The sequence below is a fragment of the Pseudochaenichthys georgianus genome, unplaced genomic scaffold (assembly GCF_902827115.2).
Source record: "Pseudochaenichthys georgianus unplaced genomic scaffold, fPseGeo1.2 scaffold_1626_arrow_ctg1, whole genome shotgun sequence".
Taxonomy (NCBI): Eukaryota; Metazoa; Chordata; class Actinopteri; order Perciformes; family Channichthyidae; genus Pseudochaenichthys; species Pseudochaenichthys georgianus.
In genome coordinates, this window is record NW_027262444.1 from 11287 (window position 1) to 30338 (window position 19052).

Consider the following 19052-nt stretch of genomic DNA (forward strand, 5'->3'; position numbering starts at 1 on the left):
CATTGTAATAATGACAACAAATATATATTTGTCTTTGACTGTACCTGTGTCTGTTTTTCTTTTGAATGACTTATCTCAGCTGCCGACTGGGTACCAGAACAGACCTCTCTGTGCTGGCCTTACGGCTGCCAAGAAATTGGTTGATGAGGTGGAAACAACCCGACAAGCTGTCACCTGACGTTTCTTGACGTAGTCTACTTGGAACTGTCCACTGCACGCGTGATGGAGTTTAGGAGTATATCGGTGTATGGGTGTCGACAGCTGAACAATTGAATGAGCGGATCTAACAATCTTAACTGATATAGTTGTTTGCAGTCATTGGTCCTCCTGAGAGGTGATTGGGGGTGGGAGGGTTTATTTTCCTTAGTGTTGTCCTCTTGTCTGATTGTTGGTATTGTTTGTAATTTGTGTTGTGATTGTACATTGTATTTTTCTAAATGTGTGTGAATAAAATCATTCGATAAAAAAAAAATATATATATATTTGAGGCATTTTACTTGAAACTGACATCCAGTGCAATAAAACAAAGAGGTGCTCGTTTGAAGATGTGGAAGTTGTGTGAGTGTATGGCCAGAGGGCAGCAGGGCCTTTGAACACATGTAATACCCATGGCATTGTGAGGCTGAACAAAAGGACACTTTAAATATGTAAATGTCGTCTTTTAAAAAACAAAAACATTTAGTGACTTTTTTAGGATAGCTTCAAGTAGTGTTGTAAAAGTACAACCTGTTTCTGGACGAGCTCAAGAACTAAGATAAACCCCCAGTGAGCGAGGTACGTGTGTCCTCTGGACCTTGTTAGCAAGTAGATGAGAAAGCACTGAAGGAACAAAGATCATCTTTTAGTCTCTGCAACCCCCACCCATCTGAGGAAGTTGAAGAATTCCTCTCCCGGGGTTTCCTCCTGCTCTTTTTGTGTTATGGGGGAGGTTATACTGGACTTACCTAGATTTGGGGGTTTTAGGGTTGTTCGGGGTCTGGCTGTTGCTGTGCAGTCCAATGAGCTGTGAGTCTGGTTCTGAGCGGCACAAGAAAAGCGATCGCAATCTGTGTGTGTGTGTGTGTGTGTGTGTGTGTGTGTGTGTGTGTGTGTGTGTGTGTGTGTGTGTGTGTGTGTGTGTGTGTGTGTGTGTGTGTGTGTGTGTGTGTGTGTGTGTGTGTGTGTGTGTGTGTGTGTGTGTGTGTGTGTGTGCGCGTGCGTGCGTGCGTGCGTGCGTGCGTGCGTGCGTGCGTGCGTGCGTGCGTGCGTGCGTGGTCTAGCATTACTATACTTGTGGGGACCTAAATCTGTTTACATAGTCACGTGTGGGGACTCGCCTCCCTTATGGGGACAAATTGGAGGTCCCAATGAGGGGGATCATTAATTTTAGGGTGAAGACTTGGTTAGGGTTAGGGTTAGGGGTTAGGGTTAGGCATGTGTTGGTTAAGGTTAGGATAAGTCTCCAGGAAATGCATGTAAGTCAATGTAATGTCCCCTGAAGTGATGTATACATGGTGTGTGTGTGTGTGTGTGTGTGTGTGTGTGTGTGTGTGTGTGTGTGTGTGTGTGTGTGTGTGTGTGTTGTGTGTGTGTGTGTGTGTGTGTGTGTGTGTGTGTGTGTGTGTGTGTGTGTGTGTGTGTGTGTGTGTGTGCCCCTCCCATCTGGTAAACATTGTACAGGGATCTCTCACCACTTTCACACACATCAACATATTTGTGTGTGTGTGTGTGTGTGCGCGCGCGTGTGTCTGTCTAGTAAAAGAAGGCGGCCTCCCCCTCTTACTACACACACACACACACACACACACACACACCCTTCCTCTCTCTCAGTGTTACTTGCTCACAGGGCAGCTGTAGATGGACGCTGAGCTGCACATAAATCAGCGTTTCTCCTTTTTCCTGCTTTTTTCTTTGTGGGTTATTTTTGAATCAGGATGAACACCAACGACTTCAAATCCAACGTGCAGTCCAGTCTGCAGAGGGCAAAGGACGTGAGCGATGAGGAGAAGCTGTACAGATACAAAGGGGTGCTGTACCCGCAGCTTCTCTCCCCCGAGGAGAACCTCAAGGCTCTGGAGAACTTCAAGGCCCGAGAGGAGGACATCGTGCTGGTGGCATACCCCAAGTGTGGTGAGTGACTCTACAAGGGAATAGGGGGGACACAGTATTAGTATAAATCGTTAGGAAACTTCCCTAGTTCATTCATTACATTGAGAGAAATGTTTTTTGTATGACAAGTTTTCTCAAATCTTAACTTTAAATATGCAAATGCAGCATTTTGTTGTTAAAATTGTGCTCATTTGCATAAAATTCCTGTATAGAAATGTGAACATTGGATAAAGTCGCGTTCAAAGTTCTTGTTTTGTCCACGTGACTCCAACCGGTTTACATATTACTCTATAAATCAGAATAATTCAGAATATACATGAACATGCATTTTCCGCCTGTTTTTAAATGCTCTGTAAATCAGGCTTACATGTGAGCAAAGCCCGTTGTTAAAAGCTCCAGAATATAGAGAGGAGTTACACTGAAAGGCTGGTGTTTGTAAGTGGTACCGAAGTGGAGACTTCTGAGAGAGAGGAGGAGAAAACACTTCTTTTTTTGAAAACGGCCTTTAAAGGTATTATTGCAAAATGCATACATGTTGTACACTACAGGTGAACAGGGTAATATACAGTATATCACCATGGAAACCTCCCCAGTTTGTAACTTACATCAACACAAGTATTTTATGTATTATAACCTTTCTGAAATGTTTAGTTTAGATATGCAATGTGTGATCATTTTAGTACAAATGTGAACATTGTATAAAGCCAATTTTTTACATATTAAAGAGGGGATTCCATATTTCTTTTTTACTCCATGACGTCAAAACAATTAGGTTTTGTAATTCAGGAACAAATCTGGACTCATGTGGGTGAAGTTCTCTCATTGGCTCATTGGTGAATCTCTTACTTCTGCAAAAACAGAAAATCAACATTTTTTAATCTTTTTTATTAACCTGTAAACAATACAAAATAAAGTGAGGTTTGCAGCCCTGTAAGACTTTAACATCCACGTATATCCAAGTCAAACCATAGGGTGGTGAGAGTCTTTTTGATTTTGCAAGTACATTATTTAGGTATTTAAATTGTTTACTGAACTGTGCTTTGAAAATGTAATTCAACATTTTTGGTAAATACATGTATTGGATCAAACTTCATGTCGGTCAGGATGCAGTTATCATAGCATTAAGACTAGCAGCTCTGGCTCTGCCTAAACACTCTCATGAATGATCCCTTTGTTTAATCAGCAAACAAACAGATCATTAAAAACTATTTTAGTGGGGGTTGTGTCGGTGTGCGGTTGCCACAACAAAATCAGAGCAGGTTTTTAACGTATGGAAATAGACTGTTGTGTAATGTCGAGAGCAACAGGAAGCTGTGGTTAAAGGGAAAAAAGTCCTGTGTCCTCATTTACACTTGAGTTGATGAGTTGTTACACACACATACACCTCACCAAACAAGATGAACAGGACGACCCGTCAGGGCCGTTTGAGTGCAGAGAAAAGTAGTGAAGCTAAGCTAAGCTTCTTACGGATTTACACCTCATAAATCCCCTTGTACCTCGGAAGCTGCTCGGATTTCCATCCTTATTTTATTGGCGGCAACAAGGACAATTAAGCTGCAACACCCCGAATACATTCTTAAGGAGAAATGTGCTTCAGTGGCGAATAAAAAAAAAACACATCAGGAAATCCCCCCTTCAATACTATAAATGAAAAACTGTTCTGCAGAAAGTCAAAAGAAAAACACTGACAGCAAACATGTACATATTTATTTAGCAACGTTAAAAACACTGAAAAAGAAATAGAAAATGAACTGAAAGTCTCCGGGCCTCGGAGAGTGGGAGCGCTTGATTTTTGAATCAAAGAAGTAGACTTTCCAAGAGAGTGTTTGTTTTTATAAAGGGAAGTACATTTGGTCTTTTATAAAAGATGTATGAGTTGACTGGACATGCAGGGTTTTTGGTTTCTGTATGTCCAGATTTCTTGCGAGAAATCTGTCTGTTTTGTCTCGCACGTTTCATCACAGCAGTTTCATTCCATAGCTATGCATGTTTTTGTTTTGGATTTTCTAAATGTGGAGTCTGCGGCACATTTCTCCCAATGGAAATATGTTGCCGTTGTTGGCCACCATATGATTTAAATTAAAATCAACTTGTACATTGAGTTAGCGTGGCTTGTGGCAGTGGACAGCTGTTTTAGAAACACTTGTTGATGCATTCAAGGAGGCAAGGCCATTTTATTTATATAGCACCTTTCAGCACGCGACAATTCAAATAGGCTTTACAAAATAAAGACAAAAGACATTTAAAGGTGGGCTAGGTAAGAATGGAGAAACCGGCTCGAGTGCGCTAGAATTTGAAAATACACAGCCGGAAAAAATCTGCCACTTCCTCACAGAGCCCCTCCTCCAACACACAGGAACGCGCACAATGAGGGCACGAGATAAGTGTGTGCCCCGATGGAAGGCTGACAGGCAGGTAGGCCATCCAGTTACTTTAGCCGGCTCAGATGATTGGTCGTGCTTTTTACAGCGCCACGGCTTCCACAGATGGCATTTTTTTATGGATTTTTTGTCAAAGCACTTCAGATATTCATTGCTATCGGATGTTAAGAGCATTCCATGGAATATAACAACAAGTGTATCTCGAGCCGGTTTCTCAAACGTACCTACCCCACCGTTAAGAATAAATACAGCATAAACACATTATTAAATGGCATTTAAAAGCAGGCATAAAAAAGCAAAGATAATGAAATAAATAAATAAACACAGCAGGTACAGAATACATAATAAAAGGCATACTGCAGTGTGAGTATGAACTGCTCAATTAAAAGCAGTGTCAAATAGATATGTTTTTAGTCTGGATTTGAAAATAGGAAGTGTTTCAGCGGACGTGCACGATTCGGGCCGTTTGTTCCAGATTGTCGGGGCATAATAGCTCACCGCTAAAGGACACACAGACATTTCAGAGATTAGGCTGGAGACAGTTTTACATACCTGATTTATGATGTCTACAATGAGACAAGGCCTCCAGTCAATCTTCTTTATTGCATACTTTTAAAGTCGATCACCATGTGTTAGTATGGTTTAAAAGTCAAAGTGAATAAAAGCGGCAACAAGTTTCATAATCAATTCAAAACAACTTTCCAAATTAATTGGAGCAACATACAGAAAAAGAAAAGACAACACGTGGAATGGATTCTAGAGAATAAATAATAAAATCATGGTAAAAAGACACCCAGAGCATTATAGGATTGCAAAGGGGATAGTTTAGTTTAGTTTGACAACCCTTAAAATGTAAAAACGCACTCGTTGCAAAACATGTAAGAACATGAACCCGAAAAAAGTCCAAAAGGTGACGAAAGTTCATTTCCTGTTCCTGTTTCATGCTTTCTGTAAAATCACTGCAGCCTATCAAGAAATAATCGTCCACATTATATCCTGATTAAACAGGAAACGTGTGTTTTTACGCTTTGTAGGATTAAAAAGAAAATATTCAATGTGTCACCAAGAGAAGTAATATACATTTAAAGTAAAATGTCACTGCCGTATATCCCAGTTCTCTAGCACTAAAAGATGCTTTTAAATCAGACTTCACACATTTCTCTATGTTTTTTAACTGTAAGGTGTCATATTCTTATTTCCCGTATTTATATATTTTTTTCTTGCAAACTTTTGTTTGACTTTTAATTAAAAAGTCGTTTTTATAGTATTTCTATATCTGCTCTAATTCATTTTGTATTCCTCTTACATTACATGTCACTTGTTAGTCGCTTTTATCCAAAGCGACTTCCATACTCAGTACTGTGGGCAATCCCCAATTTGGGGTAAGCGTCTCAGGGACACAACAACATGCTGACTGAAGTGGGGTTTGAACCTGACAACCCACTGCACCACACGCCTCTTACTGTGCACCATTACACCAAAGCTAATTCCTTGTCTGTGCCGACATGGTTTCAAACCTGTCTCTGATATATAAAGGATTATTTGCGACTGAAATGTAAAACGACTTCCTGCCCTTTAAAGGTGGGGTATGTAATTCACTTCAGAAACACTTATTGTTATATTCCATGGAATATATATTATATTATATTATATTATATTATATATATATATATATATATATATATTAAATGCTTTGACAATAAATACATAAAAAAATGTCACCTGTGGAAGCCGTGGCGCCGTAAAAAGCACGACCAATAATAATAATACTTTTCATTTGCGTAAACAAAACTCAAAGTGGTACACAATTAAAAAGGGTGAAACAAAAACAACAAAAAACAATTTTAAAACAATTAAAACAACATAATAAAAGCTGTGACATTCATGCCTGCATGGCATAATGTGGGGGATTTAAAAATCTAGTTAAAGGCTATTCTAAAAGTTGCGTTTTTAGGCCTTTTTTGAATCATCTGAGCCGGCCCGGCTAAAGTAACTGGATGGCCTACCTGTCTGTCAGCCTTCCATCGGGGCACAAACTTATCTCGTGCCCTCATTGGTCATGTGCGCGTTCGTGTGTGTTGGAGGAGGGGCTCTGTAAGGAAGTCTGAAGGAAGGGGCAGATTTTTTCCAGCTGCGTATTTTCAAATTCTAGCACACTCGAGCTGGTTTCTCCATTCTTACCTACCCCACCTTTAAGCTCTAGAAAGCTACTTCATTGTCTCTCTGCAGCAGCGCTGGGTTCTGCGGTGTATCTTCAACACCTGAGTGAATGTGCCGATGATGTATTGAGATTTAAAAGCACCTCATCTATCTCCTTCTCCTGAAGTCACAAAGTGCTCACAGAAGAAAAGCGTTGTCACATTCCCGCTGTCTCCGCGCTGCCTTCCAGGAATGTGACGTGTTTTCTTTCAGCGATTTGTGTTTACTTTCGAGAGACTTTTTCTGCACACTAAAACAGATGAGTTAATTGCCGTTAGGGCCCATTTGGTCTGGGGCCCGCACGGGGAGAGCGGCTCTTCATCGGCTCTTTGTATGTGTCCCCTTTTGACGCTACAGGCATTTAAATTACGCAGCAGATAATGGCTTCCTGACGTCTCGCTGATATACGATGACAGATCGAGGAGGATTTACCTCGCCTCCACGCGCTCATATTTACGGGCTGCTGTCGTTTATAGGCCTGTTATATTTTCCACTGCTTTCTCATTCTGCACCAAGTGGCTCTAAAAAGCGTGTTTTATCATCACTGTCTGTCCCTGCCAGATAACAAAGACAGGAAATACCTCTACTTTAAACCTGTTGGACTTTAACTGATTCAGACTACTCAATACACTTGTTTTTTTCTAAAAGTCAGCTCTTTGAGCGCCATAATCCAAGATTACAGAAAAGATACTGTTCATATTATAATGAAACACGTGGTTGTATGAAATACTTCTTCAGTGAATTACCTACAGTAGATGTGGATGTATTTAAGACACCTTTAAAAATCACTATCCGTTGAAGTGTAAGCTATGTTTTATCCACCTTTTAAACTTTCTTTACTTCAAATTCACAAAAACAGCAATTTTACCAAGCAGGATTGTGTGTGTGTGTGTGTGTGTGTGTGTGTGTGTGTGTGTGTGTGTGTGTGTGTGTGTGTGTGTGTGTGTGTGTGTGTGTGTGTGTGTGTGTGTGTGTGTGTGTGTGTGTGTGTGTGTGTGTGTGTGTGTGTGTGTGTGTGTGTGTGTGTGTGTGTGTGTGTGTGTGTGTGTGTGTGTGTGTGTGTGTGTGTGTGTGTGTGTGTGTGTGTGTGTGTGTGTGTGTGTGTGTGTGTGTGTGTGTGTGTGTGTGTGTGTGTGTGTGTGTGTGTGTGTGTGTGTGTGTGTGTGTGTGTGTAATTTTAGGGTGAAGACTTGGTTAGGGTTAGGCATGTGTTGGTTATGGTTAAGGTTAGGATAAGTCTTCAGGAAATGCATGTAAGTCAATGTAATGTCCCCTGAAGTGATGTGTGTGTGTGTGTGTGTGTGTGTGTGTGTGTGTGTGTGTGTGTGTGTGTGTGTGTGTGTGTGTGTGTGTGTGTGTGTGTGTGTGTGTGTGTGTGTGTGTGTGTGTGTGTAGGTTTTAACTGGATGGTGGGGGTGGTGAGGAAGATTATCGCGGAGGCCACGGGGGTGAAAACGGAAGCCAGGATGCCGCCGCTGATAGAGTTTTTTGGACCAGAAATGTTAAAGGTATGTGTGTGTGCGTGCGTGCGTGCGTGTGTGTGTGTGTGTGTGGGAGGGGGGGGGTTGTATGTGTGTGTTAATTTGATTATTATTTTCTCATGCCAAGTTCTACTTTCACTCCACAACATGTTTCTGACAGCTGCAGTTAGTTATAATGTTGATGTAATATATACCTGTACTTTAGCCTGGGACATTTTGAACTCCTGATAACTCTTTTACTGGAGGAACATTTTCAATGAAGAAGTTTTACTTGCAACAGGGTATATATACATTATATATATATATATATTATATTTATAGTGTTAGTACTTTTAATGCAGCAGCAGGAAGATTGTGTTTATGTTTTAGAGTCGTGCAGAGAGAGGAGATAAAGTCTGTCTGTGGAGTCTCCACTATCAGATGTTATCTAACAGAGAGCTATGTGTGATAACCGCCCAGATTAAACCTCTCTATTATGGTTTTCAGATGCATTCTTCCCACTATATTATTATTAAAGGTGGTTTTGTTAGGTGGTTTTTTAAAGTATATATTTGAAGCAATGTTGGGCTATAAATAACCGGTCAGTGATTTCCTAATACATTGCTTTTTGCTTGGTGACACAGTTTAGTTAAATACTCAATTCTGATTGGTCAAATTCCATAGGTTGTTAATTCTTGCTAACAGACCGTTGCTAAGGAGAACAGAGTGTTGCTAAGGAGGATCAAGGGACTATGTGCATTTATATTAATCTCGAATAATTGTGTGACCACGGTACAAGTTTAAACAGGTTGTGTTGACACAGTGTAAATAGCGCCTACTCTTAGTGTGTGTGTACTATTGCACTCCTTTATTATAATCCTTTCTTCTTCCACAAACACAAAGCAAACCTCAATAAGTAAACACATGTTGAGGGTGTCGGCCTGTGGGTGTTTAAAACTCAAATCTGTGGATTGTTAAAGTCAGAAAATGTCTATATTATCATTTCTGCCTGTAATCAGAGACAGATACAATTGACTAAAAAGAAGAGTCTTGGAAACATTTCAACTGTTCAATCAGAAACGTGTGTGTGTGTGTGTGTGTGTGTGTGTGTGTGTGTGTGTGTGTGTGTGTGTGTGTGTGTGTGTGTGTGTGTGTGTGTGTGTGTGTGTGTGTGTGTGTGTGTGTGTGTGTGTGTGTGTGTGTGTGTGTGTGCGCGTGCGTGGGTGTGTGTGTGTGTGTGTTCTTGCATTACCATACTTGTGGGGACCTACATCTGTTTACATAGTCACGTGTGGGGACTGGCTTCCCTTGTGGGGACAAAATGGAGGTCCCCATGAGGGGAATCATTAATTTGAGTGTGTGTGTGTGTGTGTGTGTGTGCGTGCGTGCGTGCGTGTGTGTGTGTGTGTGTTTGCTGATGTATAATTAATTAATCAAGGAACTTATAGTCTTTCTGTGCGCGAGCTACATGAGAAGATTGACTTACACTCCCCTCATTTGTCTTTCTAGAATTACCTCAGAGTTTGGGATTGGGAACAGAAAATCAGCTAAACAGTGTGTAACCTGAACAAGACCAAATCCCACGACCATATGTCTGAAATTGCTCCAGTAATCTGCATTTTCCTTAAAGCATAACATTTGGAAGCAGTTTAGTTGTACGGGAATGCTACGTTACGTTCTGTCTACAAGTATTCAACAACACTCAACATACAAACATACAGCATTGGACAAATACCCTGCTCTTATACTTCAGTAAAATAATTAACAGTTTAAAAAGACTCTTCTCACTCAATTAAAAGCATAACATAATTAGCTACGGCCCATTTCATAAAAAAACAGGCTATAATATTATTGAATTATAATTATTGATTTATTAGGAATTTATAAATAATTATTGCCTTTTGATGTGTGTTCATTTGAATGTTAAAACATACAGAAGCCAGAGGAATTTAAGAGCAATAGTATTCTGTAAAATGTAAAAACAAGTTAAAGGTTCAAAGTGAAATACGCCTGGCAGCTCATTCCAGGTTTGCAGGACGTGAAAGGAAAGGCAGATCCCCAATCACCCGAACAGAGGGTGACTTAGGGCATTAGGGGGAAACTCTCTGATCAAAGAGTTAGATTACATGTCAGTACACTGGATATGTACTGCACTAACATGTCAGTACACTGGATATATATATATGTACTGCAGTAACATGTCAGTACACTGGATATGTACTGCAGTAACATGTCAGTACACTGGATATGTACTGCAGTAACATGTCAGTACACTGGATATGTACTGCAGTAACATGTCAGTACACTGGATATATATATGTACTGCAGTAACATGTCAGTGAACTGGATATGTACTGCAGTAATATGTCAGTACACTGGATATATATGTACTGCAGTAACATGTCAGTAAACTGGATATATATGTACTGCAGTTACATGTCAGTAAACTTCATATATATGTACTGCAGTAACATGTCAGTAAACTGGATATGTACTGCAGTAACATGTCAGTAAACTGGATATATATATGTACTGCAGTAACATGTCAGTGAACTGGATATGTACTGCAGTAATATGTCAGTACACTGGATATATATGTACTGCAGTAACATGTCAGTAAACTGGATATATATGTACTGCAGTTACATGTCAGTAAACTTCATATATATGTACTGCAGTAACATGTCAGTAAACTGGATATGTACTGCAGTAACATGTCAGTAAACTGGATATATATGTACTGCAGTAACATGTCAGTAAACTGGATATATATGTACTGCAGTAACATGTCAGTAAACTAGATATGTACTGCAGTTACATGTCAGTAAACTTCATATATATGTACTGCAGTAACATGTCAGTACACTGGATATATATATGTACTGCAGTAACATGTCAGTGAACTGGATATGTACTGCAGTAATATGTCAGTACACTGGATATATATGTACTGCAGTAACATGTCAGTAAACTGGATATATATGTACTGCAGTTACATGTCAGTAAACTTCATATATATGTACTGCAGTAACATGTCAGTAAACTGGATATGTACTGCAGTAACATGTCAGTAAACTGGATATATATGTACTGCAGTAACATGTCAGTAAACTGGATATATATGTACTGCAGTAACATGTCAGTAAACTAGATATGTACTGCAGTTACATGTCAGTAAACTTCATATATATGTACTGCAGTAACATGTCAGTACACTGGATATATATGTACTGCAGTAACATGTCAGTAAACTGGATATGTACTGCAGTAATATGTCAGTACACTGGATATATATGTACTGCAGTAACATGTCAGTAAACTGGATATATATGTACTGCAGTTACATGTCAGTAAACTTCATATATATGTACTGCAGTAACATGTCAGTAAACTGGATATGTACTGCAGTAACATGTCAGTACACTGGATATATATGTACTGCAGTAACATGTCAGTGAACTGGATATATATGTACTGCAGTAACATGTCAGTACACTGGATATATATGTACTGCAGTAACATGTCAGTAAACCGGATATATATGTACTGCAGTTACATGTCAGTACACTTTATATATATATATATATATATATATATACTGCAGTAACATGTCAGTAAACTAGATATGTACTGCAGTTACATGTCAGTAAACTTCATATATATGTACTGCAGTAACATGTCAGTAAACTGGATATATATGTACTGCAGTAACATGTCAGTAAACTTCATATATATGTACTGCAGTAACATGTCAGTAAACTGGATATATATGTACTGCAGTTACATGTCAGTACACTTTATATATATATACTGCAGTAACATGTCAGTAAACTAGATATGTACTGCAGTTACATGTCAGTAAACTTCATATATATGTACTGCAGTAACATGTCAGTAAACTGGATATATATGTACTGCAGTTGCATGTCAGTAAACTTCATATATATGTACTGCAGTAACATGTCAGTAAACTGGATATATATGTACTGCAGTTACATGTCAGTAAACTGGATATATATGTACTGCAGTAACATGTCAGTAAACTGGATATATATGTACTGCAGTAACATGTCAGTAAACTGGATATATATGTACTGCAGTAACATGTCAGTAAACTGGATATATATGTACTGCAGTAACATGTCAGTAAACTGGATATATACTGCAGTAACATGTCAGTAAACTTCATATATATGTACTGCAGTAACATGTCAGTAAACTGGATATATATGTACTGCAGTTACATGTCAGTAAACTTCATATATATGTACTGCAGTAACATGTGAGTACACTGGATATATATGTACTGCAGTTACATGTCAGTAAACTTCATATATATGTACTGCAGTAACATGTCGGTAAACTTCATATATATGTACTGCAGTAACATGTCAGTGAACTGGATATGTACTGCAGTAACATGTCAGTAAACTGGATATATATGTACTGCAGATACATGTCAGTAAACGTTATATATATATATATGTACTGCAGTAACATGTCAGTAAACTGGATATATATGTACTGCAGTAACATGTCAGTAAACTGGATATATATGTACTGCAGTAACATGTCAGTAAACTGGATATATACTGCAGTAACATGTCAGTAAACTGGATATATATGTACTGCAGTAACATGTCAGTAAACTGGATATATATGTACTGCAGTAACATGTCAGTAAACTGGATATATATATATATATATGTACTGCAGTAGTAACATGTCAGTAAACTGGATATATATGTACTGCAGTTACATGTCAGTAAACTTCATATATATGTACTGCAGTAACATGTCAGTAAACGTTATATATATATATGTACTGCAGTAACATGTCAGTAAACTGGATATATATGTACTGCAGTAACATGTCAGTAAACTGGATATATATGTACTGCAGTAACATGTCAGTAAACTGGATATATATGTACTGCAGTTACATGTCAGTAAACTTCATATATATGTACTGCAGTAACATGTCAGTAAACGTTATATATATATATGTACTGCAGTAACATGTCAGTAAACGTTATATATATATATGTACTGCAGTAACATGTCAGTAAACTGGATATATATGTACTGCAGTAACATGTCAGTAAACTGGATATATATGTACTGCAGTAACATGTCAGTAAACTGGATATATATATATATATATGTACTGCAGTAGTAACATGTCAGTAAACTGGATATATATGTACTGCAGTTACATGTCAGTAAACTTCATATATATGTACTGCAGTAACATGTCAGTAAACTGGATATATATGTACTGCAGTAGTAACATGTCAGTAAACTGGATATGTACTGCAGTAACATGTCAGTAAACTGGATATATATGTACTGCAGTAACATGTCAGTACACTGGATATATATGTACTGCAGTAACATGTCAGTACACTGGATATATATGTACTGCAGTAACATGTCAGTAAACCGGATATATATGTACTGCAGTTACATGTCAGTACACTTTATATATATATATATATATACTGCAGTAACATGTCAGTAAACTAGATATGTACTGCAGTTACATGTCAGTAAACTTCATATATATGTACTGCAGTAACATGTCAGTAAACTGGATATATATGTACTGCAGTAACATGTCAGTAAACTTCATATATATGTACTGCAGTAACATGTCAGTAAACTGGATATATATGTACTGCAGTTACATGTCAGTACACTTTATATATATATACTGCAGTAACATGTCAGTAAACTAGATATGTACTGCAGTTACATGTCAGTAAACTTCATATATATGTACTGCAGTAACATGTCAGTAAACTGGATATATATGTACTGCAGTTACATGTCAGTAAACTGGATATATATGTACTGCAGTTACATGTCAGTAAACTTTATATATATATGTACTGCAGTAACATGTCAGTAAACTGGATATATATGTACTGCAGTTACATGTCAGTAAACTTCATATATATGTACTGCAGTAACATGTCAGTAAACTGGATATATATGTACTGCAGTAACATGTCAGTAAACTGGATATATATGTACTGCAGTAACATGTCAGTAAACTGGATATATATGTACTGCAGTTACATGTCAGTAAACTGGATATATATGTACTGCAGTAACATGTCAGTAAACTGGATATATATGTACTGCAGTAACATGTCAGTAAACTGGATATATATGTACTGCAGTTACATGTCAGTAAACTTCATATATATGTACTGCTTTACCCAGGAAAGCTGTTGCTATAAAATGTTGTAGATGGATTTTTCTTTTTAAACACAAAAGAAGTCACAATGATGGCCGAGGTACTTTACACAGGTTTCAAATTGGAGAACGAGAGACTTTATTCGTAAGAGATGAACATGTATAAATGACAGTTAAATTATTAAAAATAAAGTTAACAGTTTCTAAAACTACAGGACGTAATATTGCGTGACTTTTGGTTGTTTTTCAACAGTTGAGTAATTTCTTGCATTTAAATGACTGTTTTGATGTGTTCCAGTCAGGCTTTCGTCCAAACCACAGCACTGAGACTGCTCTTGTAAAGGTCTTTAATGACATCCACTTAAACACAGACAGTGGCAGAACTTCAGTGTTAGTATTATTAGATCTCAGTGCTGCGTTTGACACTGTTGACCACAGCATATTACTAGACCGACTGGAAAACTGGGTGGGACTTTCGGAAACAGTTCTAAATTGGTTTGAATCCTACTTAAAGGATAGAAACAACTTTGTTTCTATAGGTAAATACACATCTGAGTTGAAAAATATGACATGTGGGGTACCTCAAGGCTCCATCTTGGGGCCTCTTCTCTTTAACATCTACATGCTACCACTGGCTCAGATAATGAAGAACAACAAAATAAGTTACCATAGCTATGCAGATGACACACACATTTACGTAACAATTTCACCAGGAGACTATGCTCCAATTCAAACACTGAGTAAGTGCATTGGACAAATCAATGACTGGATGTGTCAGAACTTTCTCCAATTAAACAAAGATAAAACTGAGGTAATGGTTTTTGGAGCCAAGGCAGAACGTATAAAAGTTAGCACTGAGCTTCAGTCTGCAATGTTCAGAACAACAGATAAAGCCAGAAATCTAGGTGTAGTCATGGACTCTGACCTGAGTTTCAACAGTCACATTAAAACAGTTACTAAATCAGCCTACTCTCACCTAAAGAATATATCTAGGATTAAAAGACTAATGTCACAGCAGGATTTGGAAACACTTGTCCATGCCTTTATCTTCAGTAGACTCGACTACTGCAATGGTGTCTTCACAGGTCTCACTAAAACATCTATTAGAAAGCTGCAGCTGATTCAGAACGCCGCTGCTCGAGTCCTCACTAACACTAAGAAAGTGGATCACATCACTCCTGTTCTGAAGTCTTTACACTGGCTTCCTGCGTGTCAAAGAATATATTTCAAAAATACTGCTGCTGGTTTATAAAGCTTTGAATGGTTTAGGCCCAAAATACATTTCTGACCTCCTGCTAAATGATGAACCATCCAGATCTCTCAGGTCTTCAGGGACTGGTCAGCTTTCTGTCCCCAGAGTCAGAACTAAACATGGAGAAGCAGCGTTCAGTTATTATGCTCCAGATATCTGGAACAAACTCCCAGAAACCTGCAGGTCCGCTGCAACTCTGACTACTTTTAAATCCAGGCTGAAGACTTTTCTTTTTGTCGCTGCTTTTAATTGAACTATTCATATCTTAAACTGCACTGTAACTTTTATCCATGTACTTTTTCTTTTAATGTTTAATTGAACTATTCATATTTTAGACTGCACTGTAACTTTTATCCATGTATTTTTCCTTTTAATTTTAATTTTATTAGCTTTTCTTTTTTAATGCTTAATGTCTTTCATTTTTTGTAAAGCACTTTGAATTGCCTTGTGTTGAAAAGTGCTATATAAATAAACTTGCCTTGCCTTGCCTTGCCTTGCCTTGCCTTGCCTTGCCTTGCCTTGCCTTGCCTTGCCTTGCCTTGCCTTGCCTTGCCTTGCCTTGCCTTGCCTTGCCTTGCCTTGCTGCCTTGCTGCCTGCCTGTTAAGGGTAAATTAACAATAACAAGGGTGGGACTCTGACAACCTTTGTTTGAATCCTGTTTCCCACCATCAGTAAATATTTCTTTCTTAATCTTCCCTTAACCTCGAACAAATAGTCATTTTAGGCCTGGCCCTATTGAAGGAGAATGACAAGTGATCAGTCATGGCAGATGTAATCATATGTTGTATTTGAGTAAGATTAGCTACACGTTATTGGGAAAATACTAACAATGGAAAAGTCCTGTATTCAAAATCTTTCTAAAGTAAAAGAACAAAAGTATTAGCATCAAAATATACTTGAAGTACCAAAAGTAAAAGTAATCATAATGAGTTAAGGCCTATTCAAGAATCATATGTTTTAAATGATTGTGTTTTAGTTATTGATCCATTCATGTGTTCATCACTTCAATGTTCAGCTCGGTAAAGGTTATTTGAATACCGCTGGATGGCTTTATTTGTAACCAAATATTATACATTATTATTGAACTAGCTAGAACCTTAAGAAGTTGGATGCATGTAAAGTAAAAAGTACTACAATAGTTGTCTCAAATATAATGGAGGATAAGTAGAAAGCTTCATAAAGTGTGAAAAAAATACTCAAGATAAGTCAAAGTATACTTCAAATGTGACTTTAACTACAGAACCATAGTACATGTATTTAGATGCATTTCAAATGATATCTCATGCTGTCTACCAGCATGCATATAAAAGGTGTTTTTGTAAGTATGTAATAATGTTTTTGTCCCGCTCTGTCCTCAGGAGGTGGAGGCGGCTCCCTCTCGGAGGTTTCTGGGGACTCACCTTCATCCCGACAACATCCCCGCCTCCTTCGATGAAAAGAAAACTAAAGTAAGTTTTAAAAAGTCTGCAGGTACACAAATAGAAACTCTAAAAGGAAAACCGTGAAAGAGAGAGAGGTTACTTCAATCCTCAAAGGGGAAACACATGAAGACGTGATGGATGTAGAAGTGGCTTTCAAAATACATCGCTATTCTTCATCAGGTTATCCTTCTTGCAATGAATTAACTTAAAATACAAAATCTATTTATTGTGAATTCACAAAAGGTTCTGTTTTATAATTATCTTTTTGATAGTTATGATTTTTTTCAAATAGGAAACACCGCTTGATTGAGTTTGAATGAAATAAATACGTATGACTATTAAAATAGAAAATAGAATATAATTAAAATCACTATTTTGCCTTTTTAGAAATATCCCAAAGATAGAAGAAAATCAATTATTACTATCCTTTTCAATTTAATTATATTTATCTCTCCTTTTTGACATCATAGTTGATTTATTTCCCCCTTTTTCATTGACTTATTATTAATAGATTCCATTTAAAACTAAAATGTTTGTTTTAATTGGTGTTGCGTGTGTTTCAGATACTGGTGATCTTCAGGAACCCTAAAGACACGCTGGTCTCGTTTTATCATTTCTCCAACAACAACCCGGTGCTGCCCTCAGAGTCCTGGGACTCCTTCTACTCCAACTTCATGAGCGGAGACGGTGAGAAAACACATGCATGACTTGACTGAGAAAAACATTTATAGATAATCATTTGCTGATCAAGCACTCCTACCGGCAGAAGCGTTGGAAGCTTCAACGCACGCCACTGTGTGGACGGGCCGTAAAAATCCATTAGACCACATGGGATTAAAGTTCAGCCATGATACAAAGAGGTTGCTGAGTGCAATAAGTCAAGTCATCATTAAACACTTAACCTGCAACAAGGGGCTAAAGCAGGGGTGTCAAACTCAATTTCATCACGGGCCTCGTAGGAATTATGGTTGCACTCAAAGGGCCGGTTGTAACTTTAAGACTATATAAAAATACATATATAAATATTGAATATATATAAAATAATATAATAATTATATTGCATTATTGCCTCTGCTTTGGATTATTATCTGATAGGGTAATAACTTCATAATTAACTACGTCTGAAAGCAGAAGTATAGGGCAAGTCATTGCAAGTCTCTTCAGTGAAAATGTCACAAAATAATTTAAAAAGAAAAGCGAAATTCTGGGGGGGAAAGTGACATTTTGAACAAAAAAACGGACAAAAAAAAAAATTCTGAGAAAAGGGGACATTCTAAGAAAAAGGCATATTTTGAAGAAAAAAAGTCAAATTCTGAGAAAAAAGTCAAGAAAAAAAAAAGTGACATTTTGGGGGAAAACGGAGAAAAAAAAGTCACATTCTGAGAAAAAAAGCGACTCAGCTTGTTCCACTGAGGAAGCTGTTGCACGCCTTTAAATCCAAAGACCCACTGTTGAGTTTACTGCATCAAACACTCGTAAAGTACGAGTTAAAATGCTTCTCACGCCTTCTCGGGGCAAAGGAGGGCAGCTTATCAGAACATGCACTGATAACTAACGTCTAAAAACCCAGGGTTCAAAAGTACCAATGTAAAAGTTATCGATTACAGGAGAAAGGTCACACATGTTGGACATTCATTGACATCACAATCATGACATCTAGTTATTAAATAGGTTACTGTGAGGTGAACCTTCTACTTTCTTTGTCTCAATGCCAGCTACTCACAGATCATTGCAACACGTGTGTCTCTGACATGTGCCACACTTCCAGCCATTTGTCTTCCACTCCTAAAACTACTCAATCAGCTGTGTCAAATATTTACCCAATTGTATTTATATGTTCTCTGTCAGATTCTCTATCGTCCCTGAGTCTGGCTTTTTGTGTGTGTGTGTGTGTGTGTGTGTGTGTGTGTGTGTGTGTGTGTGTGTGTGTGTGTGTGTGTGTGTGTGTGTGTGTGTGTGTGTGTTGTGTGTGTGTGTGTGTGTGTGTGTGTGTGTGTGTGTGTGTGTGTGTGTGTGTGTTGTGTGTGTGTGTGTGTGTGTGTGTGTGTC

General features: G+C 38.1%; 1 protein-coding gene across 1 annotated transcript; it reads left to right on the forward strand.

Annotated features, from left to right (window-relative positions):
* Positions 1–1809: 1809 nt before the first annotated feature.
* On the forward strand, positions 1810–17690 carry LOC117441284 (sulfotransferase 6B1-like; the record flags this gene model as incomplete). Its single annotated transcript, XM_034077472.1, has 4 exons — positions 1810–2109; positions 8064–8176; positions 16941–17030; positions 17567–17690. Coding segments are annotated over exons 1-4 (523 nt in total), but the record flags the coding sequence as incomplete, so codon positions are not given.
* Between the last annotated feature and the right edge of the window lie 1362 nt (positions 17691–19052).